At 42.9% G+C, this 19,435-nt stretch overlaps 1 protein-coding gene across 1 annotated transcript in view; it reads left to right on the plus strand.

The window, feature by feature from the left end:
• VPS35L (VPS35 endosomal protein sorting factor like) overlaps positions 1 to 19,435 on the plus strand; it is a 133,644-nt gene that overhangs the window by 48,109 nt on the left and 66,100 nt on the right. Inside the window, exons 13-14 of the mRNA XM_049904886.1 lie at positions 3,984 to 4,061; positions 4,559 to 4,681. Coding sequence (XP_049760843.1) covers positions 3,984 to 4,061; positions 4,559 to 4,681 — 201 coding nt within the window. The remainder of the gene's footprint in view (positions 1 to 3,983; positions 4,062 to 4,558; positions 4,682 to 19,435) is intronic.

The following is a 19,435-nucleotide window of genomic DNA, read 5'->3' on the forward strand; positions in this document are numbered from 1 at the left end:
AATCGATTGGCCTTTCTCCCCTTGAAAGCATTGTGAACCTGCCCTTTAAATCTGCTCAGCTTTTGGTTATGAAAAATATAACCCATGGAGAGTATATGGTCTTTTTTTTTTTTTTTTTAAATCACAGAAGGACTTTACCTCTGGCAGCTTTCCTGCCTGGATTTCAGTAGGAGTCCTTGCTAGGCTTCTCAGCGTAGTTAACCCTTGAAGAGGGGTTACTACCCTTTGTTTGGAGTCCCAGGGGTGCAAATGGTGAATGTTCTTGGCTGCTAGCCAAAAGTCTGGAAGTTTTGAGTCCAACCAGAGGCACCTTGGAAGAAGGTCCTGGTGATCTGCTTCTGAAAAGTCAGCCATTGAAAACCCCATGGCGCATCGTTCTTTGACACACACACGGAACCGACTGGATGGCATCTAGTTGTTGCCCTTACTTGGAAGGGTCCTGATGAACCTCAGCCTTCCCTGAGGACGAGGCTTCATTAGAGACCCTCCTGCTTTCCCATTAGGCGATTATGCATACTGTTAAATCAGGAGAGAAGGGATAGTCCTTGATTTGCTTCTTTACATGGCATTTAGAAATCCCTGTGGTCTTAAGTGTCACAAAGAAATCAAATAGGCATTGGCCCGAGTGATTTAACAGACATCCATTACGAAGAAAACTTTTTATAGATCTGTGATACAAAGAATAAAAGAAAAAGTCTTCCATTTAAGGGCGATCCACTCCTCTTTATAATAGAGCCCAGAGTGTGTGCATTGCATTGCCATCTGCCTGAAACTTGAGGTGGGTTTTTCATACAGGAATATCAGGTATGTGTCTTGGAGTTTCAGGTTGTGAGTGTGTTGAAGATTGAATGCTCATTCTGAGTCTGTGTTTGCTAAGGGTCTACTGTGTGCAAAACACTCTGTAGGTCCTACAGGAAGGGATGCAAGGATGTCTTTGTTGCCTTTACTCTGATACCCAAACCAAACCCATCGCCGTCGAATCGATTCCGACTCATAGCGACCTTATAGGACAGCGTAGAACTGCCCCATAGGGTTTCTGAGGAGCGGCTGTTGGATTCAAACTGCCGGCTTTTTGGTTAGCAGCCATAGCTCTTAACCACTGCGCCACCAGGGCTCCTTTACTGTGATAGAGCAGAACAAATGATTTGATCTCACCTTGACATCAGTTCAGTAGTAAAGCAATAAAGATTTAGAATCATGCTATGTCTTATGAAGATGATTCTCGTTATTAAGGAGAAATCAGAAATGGGGGCTGGGAAGCCCACTCCTTGCAAACCTGTTCAATTTTAAAGTTTCAAGTAAGGTAACATGAGCTAGGGAAAAGATAATATCCGTTGCCTTTGAGTAGCAGGTGCAACATTAAAACACTGTGACAGTAAGGAGCAAATGCAGAGGACAGAGTAGACGTCATCCCAGAAAGATGTGATGAAAGGCGTTGTATCTGTTGAAATCATTTTTGTCAATTCAGGCAGTGCATCAGTTCTTGTAGGATAGTAAGTACAAGTCTTTTGACATCAAAAACAAAAACAAAACAGAGAGAAAAGAGTTTTTCTGGCTCCCAGAAAAGCATCCTGTGAATTAGGAAGGATTATTTCACTTTCAAGTGGCAAAAACCTAGTTCACGCTACTTTGAGCAAAAAAAAAAAAAAAAAAAAGGGATTTATTGGCTCATGTGTCTGAAGAACCCAGGGGTAGGGCAGGCAAGAGTAGATCCAGGGCCTCAGATGCTACCAAGAATCCTCCTTACTCTCCATCATTCATCTCTGCTTGCCTCTGGGTTGACTTCATTCTCTGGCTTGCTCTTTCCATATGGTGGCCCACAGTAGCTCCAGACTTAACATCCCACCAACTTAGGTACCCTAATGGAAAGAGAGTACCTTTTCCCCAGTCATTCTAGCCTGAGTCTCAGAGCTGATTCTTATTAGACCACGTTGGGTCACTTGACCATCCCTAGACCAATCAGTGTACACATTGTGTCACTCACCCTTCCCTAGACCAATCACTTTACCACATTGGGTCATTTGCCCATCCCTAGACCAATCACTGTACACATTGGGTCACTTACCCCATCCCTAGACCAATCACTGTACCACACTGGGTCACTCCCCTATCCCTAGACCAATCACTGTAGTCATGGGGTGGCATATGATGATTGGCTAGGCCTAATTCATGTGCCCACAAGGTGGAGTGAGTCCAATCCTACCACACAACTCATGGTCTGAGAGAAAGGTTCTGTTCCCCAAAGACAAATCCAGTTTGCTAACACCAGGAACAGTGGAATGAATATTGGACCAGGCAGGAACAACAGATGGAAATTGTGAGCAACTCTCCTTGCTACTCTGGGGAGAGATCTTTTAGACCTAAGCAGATTTCCAAGCTGCTCATTTGGCTTGATGAGAAGAGATAAATAAAACACAAAAGCAGCGAGTGGGTAGGGCGTGGGGGAAGCTCAAAGCTGTTTATTAAAGGAAAGTATGATTAACTCTTCTAAGGCCCCTTCAGCCCATCCCCACTGCTTGTCCACTGGGCCTTTCTTTGTTGCTGCCTAACAGATAATTATTGCCTTTTCTACAATATGATTAAGTGGAAGGAAAAACAATAGAATCAGAACACAGTGCAACTGGATCTGACACTTGTCAGTATTTTTTTTCATTTATGTTCTTGTCCTTGGAAACATCTCTCTCGTACCCACCAGCCACAGAGCCTCCCTTGGAATTGAACGCCCCAGTGGCTCTTGCATAATTGTTCGAAGCCATCTGAAAACTATCCTTATTGTTAATCTTCATGACCTCGGGGTAGGAGGAGATGAGTGGCAGAATTCTGTCCCCATTTGAACAAACTAGATAGGAGAAAAGTAGCTTTTCCTATGAAGTCGTTTTGGTGGTGAAGCAGCAGTTTGGAATTGAGGTGTATCTGCAGAGCTCAGTTTCACCAGCATCGTGATGTTTTGTTTTAGAAACGTGAGCTCTCCTCCATTGCTCAGACTCTTCTATCTGTCCCTGGAGCTCTGGCCACCTTCTCTCACTGTTGTTAGGTGCTGTCGGCTGATTCCGACTCATACTAACCCTATACGACAGTAGAACTGCCCCACAGGGTTTTCTAGGCTGTCATCATAATGGGAGCACATCGCCAGGTCTTTTCTCCCTTGGAGTCGCCGGTGGGTACAAACCACCAACCTTTCAGTCAGCAGCCGAGCTCCTAAACCTTGCCCACCTTTTCTAGGATTAGCAAATGTCTTCAGCAAGAAATGTTACAATGTGTTTTTTCAAGAAGGAACCAGTGGATTTACAGCATTGTTATGCTTCGTGTTTGTCTTCTATAGAATTGCTTAAAATATATTAAAATGTGTGCGTTTCCATGACTGGCCACCAACGAATGAATCCGTGTAGATTATGATAGCGCACTGGTGGCAGCACAATATCCGAAAGCGCAGCTGACACTCAGCCAGATCTTTTTGCTCAGCAAATAAGTATAACCACGTGTGTGTTTGTCGTCTTTTAGAGAGGAATAGACTGTCGTGTACAGTCTTGAGAGTGCATTCTTCCTTAGTCTTGTATTGATTTGTTCTCTTGGTCATCTGTTCAGAAATACGTTCACTGTCTTTGGGAAATTGCAAAGATGGTTACTGCAAATCTTGCCCTTTTTTCCTTAAAAATAGCTTCTGTGGTTTTTCTGATAAAAGCAATACATATTTATTGACGAAGAAGACTGAAGCAAAAATAAGTTTCTCTTTCTGGACTTTTTTTCTATCCATATATACATATGGATATGTATATATATACGTAGAGCCTCCAGCAGCTCCTTGGAAACCCTGTGGGGCAGTTCTACTCTGTTCAATAGGGCCACTATGAGTTGGAATCAACTCTACGGCAGTGAGTTATATATCCGCACATAAATTTTTTTTTTTTAATTTTCAAAAATGGCTTTGTATTATTGGTAACGTTTTTTCATGCCAAGGTAATTTCATTTTGATTTGACTGCAGGTGGGAATGGAGGTGGCTCCACATCTCAAAGAAAGCCTGAATAAGAACTTCTTTGACTTCCTCCTGACGTTTAAACAGGTAAGAGAACGCTGTAAAAACAGCTAATTGATGTAACAGCTACATGATGGCGCACTCACAAAGCCCCCTTGGTTTTCCAAGTTGAGAATGCCTTAATGCTCTCTAACTGTGTAAACACTGGGAACTTATACTAGTGTCTGTTGCAGACCATTAAAACATGTTGATTGCACTGAACAGGCAGAGAGAATTAGTATGCATGTGTTTACAGGAAACGTCTTCAGTTGATCAGCCTTTCTTCTTCACATCTGCTGGCTCCATTTTTATCAGGCTACTTCTTTGCACAGCACACATTCCCAAAACACTCAGCTTGGTAACATGGTAAACTTTCTGTGTTTTTTTTTTTTTTTTTTTTCAAGTTTAAAAAAACTGAGAAACCAGGCTGTTTCTCTCTGGGCCGCCCAAACGCTTAGAAGTGTGCACAGTCTTGGAGTTCCATGTTTTTTCTTTGTTGTCCGATTGTCCCCTCCTTTTCTAAATGTGGACTTGATCTCCTGTAGATCCATGGGGATATGGTCCAGAACCAGCTGGTGCTCCAGGGAGTGGAACTTCCGTCCTACCTGCCTTTGTACTCACCGGCCATGGACTGGATCTTCCAGTGCATTTCCTACCACGCCCCCGAGGTAACTGCCAGGTAGCTTTGGCATGGAGGTTCATCTCCTAGGAGGAACGCTGGACTCCTCTCTTCCCGGACTGTAACAGCTCCTGTGCTTGTGTGCCCTGTGACATTAACAGGGCTCTTTCATAACCAGTGGAGGCCTTAGGTGGTGCAAACAGTTAATGCGCTTGGAAGAAAGGCCTGGCGTTCTGCTTCACAAAAATCAGCCATTAGAAACCATGGAGCACAGTTCTACACATGGGGTCGCTATGAGTCAGAGTCGACGTGGTAGCAGCTGTCAGCTCATGACAGCCACAGCGGCATAAATGCTAGCCATCCTTTTCATAGGGTTCACTACTGTGCAGGTTCCATGCTTAGCGCTTTTCCTAAATTGTTTCATTCAGCCTTCCTACAACTCTGGAAGGACGATGTGGAGGCTCAGAGAGGCCAAATAACTGTATAAAGGTCACACAGAAAGAAAGTGGTGCTGAGTGGACACAAGCTATGGGGCCTGACTCCAGCCAACAAGCTTTATTGCCTCTTTGCTTTCCTTCATGTCTTAGGCTGAATCCTATAGAGAAGCAAAACCAGCGAAATATATATACACACCCAACCTGTTGCTGTCAAGTCAATTCGACTCATAGCGACCCTATAAAACAGAGTAGAGCTGCCATATAGCGTTTCCAAGGCTTTAAATCTTTACGGAAGCAGAATGCCACGTCTTTGTCCTGCAGAGTGGCTGGTGTGCTTGAACTTCTGTCCTGTTGGCTAGCAGCTGAGTGCTTAACCACTGTACCACCAGGGCTCTGTGTGTGTGTGTGTGTGTGTGTGTGTGTAGAGAGTGAGAGAGATTTATCTCAAGAAAATGGCTCACATGGTTGTAGAGGCTGACAAGACCCAAATACGTGGGTCAGGCATCAGTCTGGAGGCATCTCCTCTCCTGTGTCACTTTGTTGCAGGGACTGATAAATCCAAAATTGGCAGGTCAGATGGCAGGTTGCTGGCCCACCGGGTTGTGGAAGCTGGCAATCAGGTCAGATGATAGGCTGCTGGCTCACAGGGCTGTGGAAGCTGGCGAATCCCAGAATCAGCAGATGAGACGATAGGCTCCTAGCTCAGGTCCCAAGAATCAGAGGTCAGAAGATGATCGGTCACATGCTGGATTCAGAGCAAGTGCGAGTTTTGCCACAGTGTCCATATATACTGGCTGTAGTTCACGCCCTCCAGCAAACTTTCCCTGTATCAGATGCTTGAGTGAGGATGTGAATTGGCTAAGACTGTGACTTGAGTCATACCTTTTATTAAGGGTGTGACTCAGGATACATCCTACACTCATCGTGCCTCTTCAGCATGTAGAGGTTTAGAATTTACACGACATAAAATGGAGGATAATTACACAATTCCACAAAATAGAAAACAATTACATCAGATCACAAAATGGAGTATAATTACACAATACTGGGAATCTTGGCCTAGCTGAGTTGACACATAACATTAGCCATCACGCTTCATGTGACCCTTTTGTGTTGATAATCAATAAAGTTGGTAGGATAGATAATACGTTCTCTGTTTTACAGAAGGGAAGTAAAACTCAGATATTAAATTGTTTTTATGCGATTCCTTTTTTTTTTTTTTTTGTCTAAATGAAACATTGCCAGGAATTAAAGTGACATCAAAACACGGCAGAAATTACTCTTTCTTCTCTGAAACTGAGAAAAGGTTTCAGTAGAACACTAGTTCGAAATGTAATAACTGTGACGGATGAAGCTTTCCTTGTCTTCCTTTAGTGGTCAATAATTCGTTACATGGGAAAGAGAAAAGGGGGGCCTTGCTACAAAATAAGGGTACGTAGGGCAAAGCAAAATTCAAATACATCTGCCTTTTCCTAGAAGCTGCCAACACATATTGGAAGCCCTAAAAAAAAAAAAGAAAAAGGGTGTGATTCTGACTAAGCAATCCTACTTTTAAGAGTTTAATTCTTGTAGAAATAATCAGACAAGTGTGTACGCACACATACACACACACGTATGCTTATTCATGGTTGTTGCTTTTTTTTTTTTTTTTTTTTTTCCGCATGAACAAAGGTTTATTAGAGACAGAGTAAAAGGCTCGCGAGGGAGAGAGGGACAGGGGTTTCTACCTATGCTAGCCTCCAGTCTCTCAACTGGACAAAGGATTTCATAGGGCTTATAAAAGTTCTTAGGCGGGAAAAAGGCATAATCTTTATTCAATAGATGGGTGGAGATTTCTAGGAGAAGGGGAGGGATTATGGAAATCACATGTGCACGCAGCTAGAATTCAAGATGGACTTCCTCGCAGAGGTTGCTGGAACTAAGATGGAGTCAGTCATAAAGGCTGCTGGGATGTTGAGCAGGACTTATTCTGGGATGTTGTGCATGTGTGATGCCTCTGGATCTTGGTTCAAGCCCCAGCAAGAGGTCCCTGTTCATGTTTGTCTCATGTGGAAGGTCGTCCATAGGCCACGTTGATCTTTACTGTGTATGCACTGCACCTGGTGAGGCTTGAAAAAACAACTCAGGAAGATTATCAGTAATTTATAGCTGGTCAAGCACAGAGGCCTTGAAATGTAACCCCTTATCTTGTCTAGGCACTTAGTTTGTTAATTATAAGTAGTTTTCCGGTGCCAGCAACAAAAGTTATATGGTGGTTTACACTTAGGTTTAGATTCAGAGACTATTTAATTATAGCTGGTCAAGCACACAGGGCCTTGAAATGTAGGCTTTCTTTAAATCAGCTAGCCCCATCTCTTCCCTGTCTCAGATCTTCAGCAAAATTTTACTTGCATGTGATGTTAAGGATATTGTTTGATAACTTCCTCATTTGGTCGGGTTACCTTTGTTGGGAATAGGCATAAATATGGATCTCTTCCAGTAGTTTGGCCACATGGTTGTTGCTTTTAGCTGCCACTGAGTTGGCCCTCGGCTCATGGTCACCCCATGCACGATGGGATTGGACCGTTAGGATCCATAGGGTTTTCACTGGCTGGTTTTTTAGTAGATATTCAAGTCGTTTTTCCTAGCCTGTGATAGCCTGGAAGCTCTGCTGAAATCTTTTCAGCTTCATAGCAGCACACACGCCTCCACTGAGATGAGTGGTGGTTGCACGTAAGGTTTATTGGCTGGGAATCGAACCCGAGTCTCCTGCGTGGAAGGAGAGAATTCTACCATTGAACCACCAGTGCGCCCCTTACTCATGGTTGTACTTGTTAGGTGTGATGGACTTGCCATTGAGTTAATTACGACTCAAGGACCCCCTGTGACAGAGTAGAACTACCCCATGGTGTTTTCTTGGCTGTAATCTTCACTGAAGCAAATCAACAGGTTTTTTTCCCTGTAGAGCCACTGGATAGGTTCAGACTGCCAACTTGACAGTTAACAGCTGAGTGCTTAGTCATTGACCCGCCGGCTCCTTTGTTCATGGTACTGCTAGAACTACCCATTGCTGTCGAGTGGATTCTGACCCATAGCGACCCTAGAGGACAGAGTAGAACTGTCCCATAGGATTTCCAAGGAGTGGCTGGTGGATTTGAACTGCTGATCTTTTAATTAGCAGCCATATCACTTAACCACTGCACCACCAGGGCTCCATTTGTTCATGGTAGGCAACCTAAATTTCAATCAGAAGGGAATTGATTAAATTATGGATATTATGGGATCATTTAAAATGATGTAGACCCATCATGAAGATCTGTGTGTAGTGACATAATGGTGCTCACTGTTGAATAGAAAGGGAAGGTTACGTTGCCATGAGTGTCATGAGCAGTATCGTGGCCTAGTGTTCATGTTGGACCCTGAGATCCGAGTGCCTGGGTCTGCATCTCAGCTCTGTCTCTTACTAGCAGTCGTTTTGATAAGATAGAGGCCAAATAACTTGTCCTAACTACTCTGAGCCTTTTTCTTCATTTGTAAGATGGGAACAATAATAGTAATCATTCCTGTTTCCCAGACCATTGCAAGGATCAGATAAAAGGATGCATTTAAAGTGCTGAGCATAGCACCCAGAGCATAGCACGTAAATGTCGTGATGGCAGAGAGGGCTTTTTATATCTGCGTGAGAGAATTGGGAAGGAGATTCGAAAAAATGTCTCTGGAGTGTGAGATTTTGGGTCATCTTCATGTTTTTTTTTTTGTGTTTTTGGACTTTTCAGCAAGTATAATACATTGCTTGTATTTTTTTTCCCCATATTCTAAAGTGTAAGGAGAAAATAGGGACGTTTTGTATTTCGGATGACATTTTTACCATTAAGTAAACTGATTTGAAGTCAAGCCTGTGTAAATGGAAGATTGTTGGAAAATTTGCTGCCCGTTCTTCTCTATGACCTTCAGCACGTTCTCTGTGGACAGCAGCCACATGGTGTCCCAGGCTCCTGGGAGGTACCATGAACTTGACTGTGGAAAGAGAGCCACCCTGGCTATTCCGTGGAATGACTGAAACGTACAGACAAAATTGCTGTGCTTGGAAATGAGAACACTTTTTGTTTTTATTTTTTGTCCTTATTTTAATGAAAGGCAAAATCAGATTTAAAATGATAGATCTGTGTCATAAGGCATTCTTCTTTTATTTCAGGCACCAGTAATCTCAGAGGATGGCAGAAGTTGGGAATAGAGCTTTTCTGGGGTATAAAACTCTAGGAAATCATTACTGTACCAGCAGAAGTGATTAAAAAATTAGGTCACTTGAATAATAATAAACTCTGATTCTTAGGGCACTTGGATAAAGAACTTGTAGCATCTCACATAAAAGTTCATCATTTCCAAAATGCAGAAGAATTATGTCAGTGTGGAAGGCAGTGGTAAAATGCATGTGTCTGTAAGACACCTAAAATCTCTCTCTTTTTTTTAATCATGGTAAAACATTTGCCATGTCAACCATTTTTGCTTGTACAGCTCAGTGATATTCATTACGTTCACCATGTTGTGCAGCCATCCCACTATCCGTTTCCAAATTTTTCCATCACCTTTAGTAGGAACTCAGTGCCCCTTAAACCATAACTCCCATTTCCTCCCTACCACCCACCCCTGGTAACCATTAAGAGACTTTGATCTCTATGCATTTGAAGTACCTGGGTGATGCAAACGGTTAACATACTTGGCTGCTAACCAAAAGGTTGGTGGTTTTAGTCTACCCAGAGGTGCCTTGGAAGAAAGGTGTGGCAATCTACTGAAAAATCAGCCATTCAAAACTCTGTGGATGTAAACCTTTGTCAGAAACACGATTTTATATGTGTGTGTGTGTGTGTGTATATATATATCTACATATATGTGTACTTTTTTTTTTTTTAAGAAAACCCTGTGAAGCACAGTTCTACTCTGACACACATGGGATCTCCATGAGTCAGAATCAACTTGATGGCAACTGGTTTTGTTTTTGGTTTTCTGTGCATTTGCATACTCTAGATAATCACATAAACGGGATCTTACAATATTTGTCCTCACCTAAAGTACAGTGGTTAAGAGCCACGGCTGCTAACTGAAAGGTTGGCAGTTCGAATCCACCAGCTGCTGCTTGGAAGCCCTGTGGGGCAATTCTGCCCTGTCCTATAGGGTCATTATGAGTCGGAATCAACTCGATGGCAAAGGGTTAGGTTTTTCATTTTGTTTTTATAAGATGCTCTTTGACAGTAGCTGCTTTGAGTCAGTTGAAGAGTAGAGCAGTGTGTGTTTTTAAGAAGCCAGGCCTCCAAAACAGTGTGATTGAAAAATTCAACTGCAGCAGTTGTAATCTGTAGGACAGGCAAGTAAGATAGGAGAAAGGACAAATGTCTTCAAAAAGAATAACTGATACAGAATTCCAAATTGAAAATGAAATAAAAAAAATCAGGGAGTGATTATTCAAAAAGGCTTTAAATTTTTTTTTTTTTAATTATGGTGAAAATATACACACCAAATATTAGCCCACACAAGAACTTCCACATTTACAATTCAGTGACATTAGTTACATTTTTCATGTTGTGCCACCACTATCGTTATCCTTTTCCAAAATATTCCACCACGATTAATGTAGACTCAATGCCCCCCTCCAAAACAAAAACTTCCCCTAACCCCCTCCCTCCCATCTTGGGTAACAATTAATGATCCTTGGTTTTCATATATTTGCTTAGTTCATATAAACAATATATCATACAGCATTTGTCCTTTTGCAGTTGGCTTACTTTGTTCAGCATAATGTTTTCAAGCTTGTGGCACGCATCAGAACTTCATTTCTCTTTACAACTGTGTTCCATTCTGTGTGTGTATATGTGTATATACACCACATTTAACTTATGCATTCATCTGTTGATGGACATTTCGGTTATTTCTACCTTTTGTCTATTGTGAAAAGTGCTGCAGTGAACGTTGGCGTACGGGTTTCTGTTTGTGTTCCTGCCTTCACTTCTTCTGGACACACACTTAGGATTGGTATTGCTGGGTCATAGGGCAGCTCTATGTTCAACTTTTTGAGGAACCACCAAACCGTTTCCTCAGCAGTTGCACCATTTTACATTCCCACCAGCAATGGATAAAAGTTCCAGTTTCTCTACAACCTCGCCAACACTCGTGTTCTGTTTTTTTTTTTTATTTTTAAACCGTTGCCATTCTAATGGGGGTGAGGTGATATCTCATTGTCCTTTCGATTTGCTTAGTGTTTTTATAAGTCAGAATTGACTTGCGGGCACACAACAACAATGGCTAATTGCCTTAGTCATCCAGTGCTGCTGTAACAGAGATACCACAAGTGGATGACTTTAACAAAGAGAAGTTTATTTCCTCACAGTAAAGTAGTCCAAATCCAGGGTAAGGGCTCCAGGGGAGGATTTCTGTCGGTTCTGGAGAAACATCCTTGTCCTCAATCTTCCCCTGGTCGAGGAGCTTCTCAGGTGCAGGGACCCCAGGTTTTTGTGTATGGCGTGAGGCATGGATCCTGATTCATTCTTCTGCACGTGGAAATCCAGTTTTCCCAGCACCATTTATTGAAGAGACTCTCCCTTCCCCCATGAAAAAGATTTTTTTGTCACTTGAAGAAAGGATTCTTTCTTTCCTCTTAGGCCTTAAATGATTATAAGTAAAATACAGATTTATGTACCCGGCTTCAGGCATATTCTGTAAAGTGCTGCTGAAAAGGCCAACCATTTTATAAAACCTGCCTTTAGGCAGTGAAAACCAATCCCTTGATAAGCTTCTGATTTTTTTCTCCTTGAAGCTGTTTGTTGGTTGGCTTGGTATGGGAGGTGTAGAAAGCAAAAGGCCTGGTCCCTGAATCAGTGTTGTCTGGTTTTGGAATCTCTTGTGATCCCTTGCTAAGTCCTGTGATATACACGCCACATGTGTTGCCATCCAGTCAATTCCAACTCACAGTGACTTTATATATAGGACAGGGTAGAGCTGCCCCATAGAGTTTCCAAGGCTGTAATCTTTATGGAAACAGACTGCCACATCTTTCTTACTCGGGGTGGCTTGTGGGTTTGAACCGCCAACCTTTCAGTTAGCAGCTGACCGCTTAACCACTTCACCACCAGGGTATAAATGATGAAGAAGGGAAGAGGAAAATCCATCAGTAGAGGCTAAGGGAGGCAGTCAAGCAGCCTAGGTTCAAACTATGCCTGTGCTGCCTTGGGCCACTTGACCCCTCTGTGCCTCATTTTTACCAGCTGTGAAATGGGGCTAATAATAGAACCCTCCTCTAAGGGCTGTTATGGTGGTACCTATGATGATGCTCTGTAGTGTGTGGCCCATAGCCTGGCACGTGGTAGGCATCAGGCAGATGGTGGTAGCCAGCATCGTTATGGTCAGTCTCCACAGGCCTCACTGAAGCAGAAGGGGGCTTGAGCTGAACTTGAAGGCAAGCAGAGGGCAGTAGAGGAAGGCCACCAAGGGCAGGGACCTGTACAAACGGAGTCAGGTCCCAGGCATGGTAAGGACACCAGCATTACTGGAGGAGAGTGAGAAGTTAGGCTGGCTGGGAGCAGACTAGGGGTTACGCTGGACCAGGATGCAGAGGTTGAACATAATGTTGTGGTGAGCAGGAGCTTTTGAAGGCTTTTTGTCGGGAAGGATTTGAAAAAAGTGGTGCTTGAAGGAGATCAAATTAGCCAAAGCGTACCAGATGGATTGGAGAGAGGAGAGCTGGCTGGTAGCCATGGAAATCCAAAAGATGAACTGTGTAAGAGAGAAATCCATAATCAGAAAAGATTATTAACAAGAATATATACATGGGAAATAATTTGGAAAATACAGATAAAAAGGAGAAAAACAGCCACCAAAAATCTTGTCGTGCACAACTGGTCCATGTTAGCATTTTGGTACATTTCCTTTCTAATCTTCCTCTCTCTGTAATTTTTTTTTTAGATGAGAATTTGTTTTTGTATAATTGTTATGGTGCCTGTCCCTCACTTAACATCATAACAAATACTTCTACATGTTGTTAAGAATGTTTTGTGACCATCAGTCATTACAAGAGGTGTTTCCCCTCTGACCCACTGCCATCAAGTTGATTCCGACTCATAGCAACCCTATAGGATAGAGTAGAACTGCCCCATAAAGTTTCCAGGGAGCACCTGGCAGATTTGAACTGCCGACCTCTTGATTAGCAGCTGTAGCACTTAACCACTACATCACCAGGGTTTCCAAGAGGAGTTTAGAAGGCAGAATGAGTTGGTTATGAAGAATGAAGGAGGAAGATGAATCAAAGGTGTCCCTCAGCCTTTGAGCCTTTAACACAGTTAGCCCTTTTTGAGCTCACTCCGTGTTAGTTGCCGTCTTAGTCATCTAGTGCTGTTATAACAGAAATACCACAAGTGGATGGCTTTAACAAAGAGAAATTTATTTCCTCACAGTCTAGTAGGCTGCAAATCCAAATTCAGGGCATCAGCTCCAGGGGAAGTCTTCCTCTCTCTGTAGGCTCTGGAGGAAGGTCCTTCTTGTCAATTTTCCCCTGGACTAGGAGCTTCTCTGCACAGGAACCCTGGGTCCAAAGGATAAGCTCTGCTCCCAGTGCTTCTTTCTTGGTGATATGTGGTCCCCAACTCTCTGCTTGCTTCTCTTTCCTTTTATCTCTTGTAAGATAGAAGGTGGTACAGGCCACACCCCAGGGAAACTCCCTTTACATTGGATCAGGGATGTGGCCTGAGCAAGGGTGTTATACCCCACCCTAATCCTCTTTAACCACAGGCAGAGATTATGATTTATAACACATGGGAAAATCACAGAATGGAGGACAACCACACATGGCCCAACCAAGTTGACACATATTTTGGGGGGACACAATTCAATCCATTACAGTTGATTTACTTGGATTATCTTAATTCAGTCTCACGACTTCCCTAGCCTGCTGTTGCCGCTGAGTTGGCTCCGACTCTTGGCCACTTTACGTATAACAGAATGAAGGATTGCTTGGTCATGTGCCATCTTCACGGTCATTGGTATGCTCAAGTCCAATGTTGCAGCCACTGTGTCTGAATCTGAAAGTTCAAATCTGCCAGGTGCTCCCTGGAAACTCTATGGGGCAGTTCTACTGTGTATTTTGAGTATCTTCCAACCTAGGGAGCTCATCTTCCAGGACTGTATCAGATAATACTCTGTTGTGAGTTTTCACTGGCTACCTTTCAGAAGTAGATCACCAGACAGACCTTTCTTCCTAGTCTGAATCTGAAAGTTCTACAAAAACCTGTCCACCATGAGTGACCCCACTGGTATTTGAAATACAGGTAGCACCTTCCCAGCATCATAGCAACATGCAAGCCACCACCGTACAACAGACTGACAGGTGGTGGTCCCTAGACGAAGGGCCACTATTATCCCCATTTACAGATGAAGAACCTAGGGCTTAGAGAAGGTTACCAGTTGACTTGCTTCAGGTCACCCAGCTAGAAAGAGTCAAAGCCATGTAGCCATTTTATTGGTAACTCTGGAACCAACAGATTTGTTCTCTCAACCCCTTCCTGAAACTCTTTTCTTTCTAGATATCTCCTGATTAATGACTATGCTTAAGGTGGGACGCAAAGACCTTAACGAGTTGACTCATGGGACCGTTACTCCAGTGCTCATACTAAAAATTGCATTTTAAACCTTCGAAAATAGAATTAAGCTAATAATGCAAATCCAAGAATTAGCCTTGGTCGTTGTTAAGTACCCCTTAAACATACAGTTCTATTATTTCCATTCTTTCCGATTAGGAAAAAACCCCCAATGAAAGAGAAATAATATGAAAAATTAGAATTTTCTACTCTCTTTATGCTGGGGCATAGAATTCCTTTTTATTCACATTGAAATAATTGATTTCTTTGAGACTTGTGCATATTAACTCTGGATGGGGTGGGGAGCAGGGCGTTAGCTCTTAAGATTGGTGTATCATTTTGCCAGCCCTTTTCGTTTCTCCTTCATCTAGAAAAATGTGAAGGAAAATAGTATTTTCTTTGTATCTCTCTTTATTTCCTTCTGAAGCAATGTTTGTAGACACTGATGGGAAAGTTATTTAGAGAAAGCAGAAGTGCAAATCTGGGCATAGTCTAGACTTCATGTGAGTTCATTTTGGTTGAGGAAACAGGAATATGTTGGCCTGACTTCTTTCTTTTCCTGTATTTTTGAAGTAGGTAAATAACCCTAATCTGGAGATAACCTTACAAACCCATCGGTGTTTATAAAATAATGGTGTTTACAGAATTCCACATGTGATGAGATGTCACAGAATTAGCCGCAAAGACATACCAAATATAATACAAACTAGTGTACAAACTGGTGAAATTGTCTGGTTAATTGTATTTGTATCAGTGTTAGAGTCCTGGTTTTGATAATTAACTGGGTTTTGTTGTATGTAAGATGTCACCAGTGGTGGAAGCTGGGTGATAGGTACTTGAGTGCCTCTCTGTACTGTTCTTGCAATTTCTTGTGAGTCTATAATTAGTTCAAAATAAAAAGTTCCTTTAAAAATCCATTAATATAATGAATTTCACCTGTAAGTACTGTGCTCCTTTAAAAAAAATCACCTGTATGAGACCAAACAGTCAGCAATTACTTTAAAACAAAGATGAGAATGTAAAGGGACAGGGAAACTAGATTAGTAGAAACAAAACAACCAGAATGGAAATAACGAGAATGTTCACACATTGTGAAGAATGCCGTCAATGTCACTGAACAGCTTGTGTAGAAATTGTTGAATGGAAACCTGAACTGCTGTGTAAACCTTCACAGAAAACACAGTAAAATATTAAAAAAAATCTATCAGTATACATGCCATGGGATATTATACAGCCATTAGGAAAAATAAAGTTCTGATACTTGGTACGGCATGGATGAACCTTGAAAACACTGTGCTGAATGAAGTCAGTCAGACACAAAAGGACAGATGTATGATCCCGTTTATATGAAATATTTAGATGAGGCAAATGCATAGGAAAAAAAAGTAGAGACAAACATTTATCAGTGGTTACCGGGAGCTGGGGGATGGGGAGGTGAAGAGTTATTGCTGAAGAGGTACTGAGTTCCTGTTTGGGGTGATGAAAAGCTTTTGGAAATAGGTAGCAGTGATGGTAGCACGTGATAAATGTAATGTTACTCAATTGTACACTTAAAAATGGTGAAAATGGCAAACTTTTTGTTAGATATATTTTACCAACCCCCCCCCCCCAAAAAACATCTTACAGCAGATTTTTTTATTCTAAAATACACCAATTAGGGCCCCTTTGAAAAATAATACTATATTTATTGTATGGATTTCTCAATCATTATAGGACTGAGGTAGATTTGTGTGTGCTCATTTGGGAGAAGGAAGGTCCATGCTAGATTTTGGAATTAAAAAAAAAAATGCAAGTCGTAGCCTAGTATGTATAAGATCATCCTGTTTTTCTTAAAAAAAAAAAAAAGATTTCTGAAATTAAAAAAAATCACATATTTAAGCGGCATAGACAAAGGTCTAGAAAAATAAACACCAAAATGTTGACAGTGGTGGTCCCTTGAAAGTGGGAGTTGGGAAGGAGATTATTCACGTTTTCTTGATACATGACAGCGTTGTTTGAACTTTTGTCCATAAGCATTTTTATTTTTATAGTTATAAAAACTGGCATGGTGGCATCGCCACTAGGGGGAGGAGAGAGAATTCTATGAGTCCCATGAGGTGGAGGTCAGACATAACCTCCTGTCTCCAGACTTTTTTCCAATTCTGACTCCAGCCATTCCTCACATGGCACTCTCTACTTCTCTGCTGGGTTCAACAGTTTGTTTCAGTGCCCACACAGAACTCACAGACAATACCCAATTATGGGGTTTATTAGGGAAGTACCCGGTTGCATCTCAGGGTCAGGATCAACAGGCTACAACTCAGGATTGGGATCAGGAAGCATGTAGGCAAAGTCTGCCTTCTTCAGTGCAGGACAGCACTCTCAGCTCCTTTCGGCCATGTAGGGCACCTTTTGGCCCCCCTTGAGGACATGCTTCTCCTCAGCCTTCTCAAGGCAGGCCTCCTTTCTGGCCCTCACCCCTGCCCTGGCCTGGTCTGTGTACTACTTGGGCAAGTCTTACAGATCTCTTTGGCTCCACCAGTAAGTGCCCAGAGGCACCCTACTCTGCCAGGAAGGCTCCTGCCCGAAGCCTCTCAGCTCTCTCACTCCATGGGTTGGCACATCCACTGTAACCACCTTGTTCTGCAGCCCAGGAAGCCCACTGTGTTGTCTCATGCCAGCCTCCTTGTTCTGCTGCTGCTGCTTCTCTGCTGCTGCTTCTCACTGCCTTGTGCCATCTCCAGTGTTACAGCTCTGTCTCTGTCTCCTGGGTCTAGGAGATTCTCAGTGCAGGGACCCCAGGTCCAAAGGACGTGTTCCACTCCTGGCTCTTCTTTCTTGATGGCAGTGAGGTTCCCCTCTGCTCTGGGGTTGGGTCTCTTTTAAGCCTAGTGGGATGACAAAACTGGCCAATTGCCTTGTTAGGGTTGCAAACACTTTATTTGCATGGTCTCGCCTCCACAAGGGTGCCATGCACCTTATTTGCTTTATTATCAATTCTGTCCAGTCCCCTTGGTGGGCCACAAGTACCTTATTTGCATAGACGCACTCAATCATTTTATAGGAGTCACAAGACCATGGCGAGAAAGGCCATATGAAAGTGATCCATTGCAGTGCAGTAATCTTCATAGAACAATTTAATATTACATAAACAAGTGAAGTGTAGGGGCAACAACGATACCAAAAGCCTAAAGCAAAGATTAGCACACTAAATAAATACCTGCTTTGTGAATCTTCAGGTTCTGATGAGCATCCGAAAAGTTAGTGTGCTGAGCCATGAGTTTTTCAGTGGCTTATCTCAGCCAAAAGGCTTGTTTCGATCTCAGTCTGGTTTGAGCTGTTGTTCGTCTTGTTCTTGTCAAAGATAATCAATCCTCTTCGCAGGAAGAAAAAAATTAATAACCTCTAACAGACTTGCCTGGGATACATAACACTTTGGCTCTCCGGACAGTTCTGGGTATTCCTGCATGAGGACAGAGCCTTTTTTTATAAGTTATGTTCTTGGATACATTTTTAATGCATTCATCTTTCATGAAAAAGAGAATATTTTAAGGCATTTCTTTTGTCTTAATGGCCAGAATGTTTAGGTCATATATTGGCATTTGCTCTAGTTCATCTTTTGGTGGGCCAAGATTCCTCATTTATTCCTCTGTGTGTGTGTATGTGCACGCGTGCGCGCACGCGTGTGTGAGAGAGAGAATGAGCTCCACGAGGGCATGGGTTTTGTCTGTTTTCTTTACCGCCATATCCCCAGTGCCTAGAACTGTGTCTAGTACACTGAAGTTGCTCCATAGTAGTCAGTGAAAGAACGTTTACTGTATGTGATGGGGCTATCAGTGTGATAACTACATAGAATTTTTCTTCCCCCACCTTTCCCAGAAACCACTTTGGTATTGGTCTTCAAGAATGGCTTTAAGTAGCCCATGAGTGAGCTAAGGAAGTCATTTGCTACATCGTCAATGTTTTCATCAGCTGGGATACTTTGGGCTGCGAGGAACAAACCCCTGACTGGCCTGGCTGACAAAAATGATGCATTGTGTCCTCTCTCATGACAAGTGCAGGCTCCAGGGTCAGGCAGGTTCTGTCCAACCCTGCTAGGAGCAGGTGGCTGTAGCCATTCGTACCCAGACATGGCAGCATCCAGAGACAGACAGACGGTAGTCTTCAGTTCCTTGAGTCCTTGTTTAAAGAACAAGGAAACCTTTCCTTGAGACACTGGGATGATTTCCTATCCCATCTCAATAGCAAGAAATGGATCATGTGCTTCAACCCACGATTGGGCAGGGGAATGAGACCACTGTCGAGCCTGATTCATGGGCTGAGACAGAAACTGAATAAAATCAGGGTTCTTGGGGTGAGGGTGCTGACAGTACACTCCACAATCAACTGTTGCCTAGTTATTGAGGCAACTCCTTAGGATACAGAGGGGCACAGCTGGAAAGGGTGAACCTGTCTTAAACCCATTGCCGTTGATCACAGCGACCCTGTAGGACAGAGTAGGAAACCCTGGTGGTGTAGTGGTTAAGTGCTACGGCTGCTAACCAAAGGATCGGCAGTTCGAATCCACCAGGTGCTCCTTGGAATCTCTATGGGGCAGTTCTACTCTGTCTTATAGGGTTGCTGTGAGTTGGAATCGACTCGACGGCACTGGGTTTAGGACAGAGTAGAACTGCCCCATAGGGTTTCCAGGGAGCAGCTCGTAGATTCAAACTGCTGACCTTTTGGTTAACAGACGAGCTCTTAACCACTGTGCCACCAGGGCTCCTTAAAGCCTTTTTTATTTTCTGA

Source organism: Elephas maximus, chromosome 12 (assembly GCF_024166365.1).
Source record: "Elephas maximus indicus isolate mEleMax1 chromosome 12, mEleMax1 primary haplotype, whole genome shotgun sequence".
Lineage (NCBI taxonomy): Eukaryota > Metazoa > Chordata > Mammalia > Proboscidea > Elephantidae > Elephas > Elephas maximus.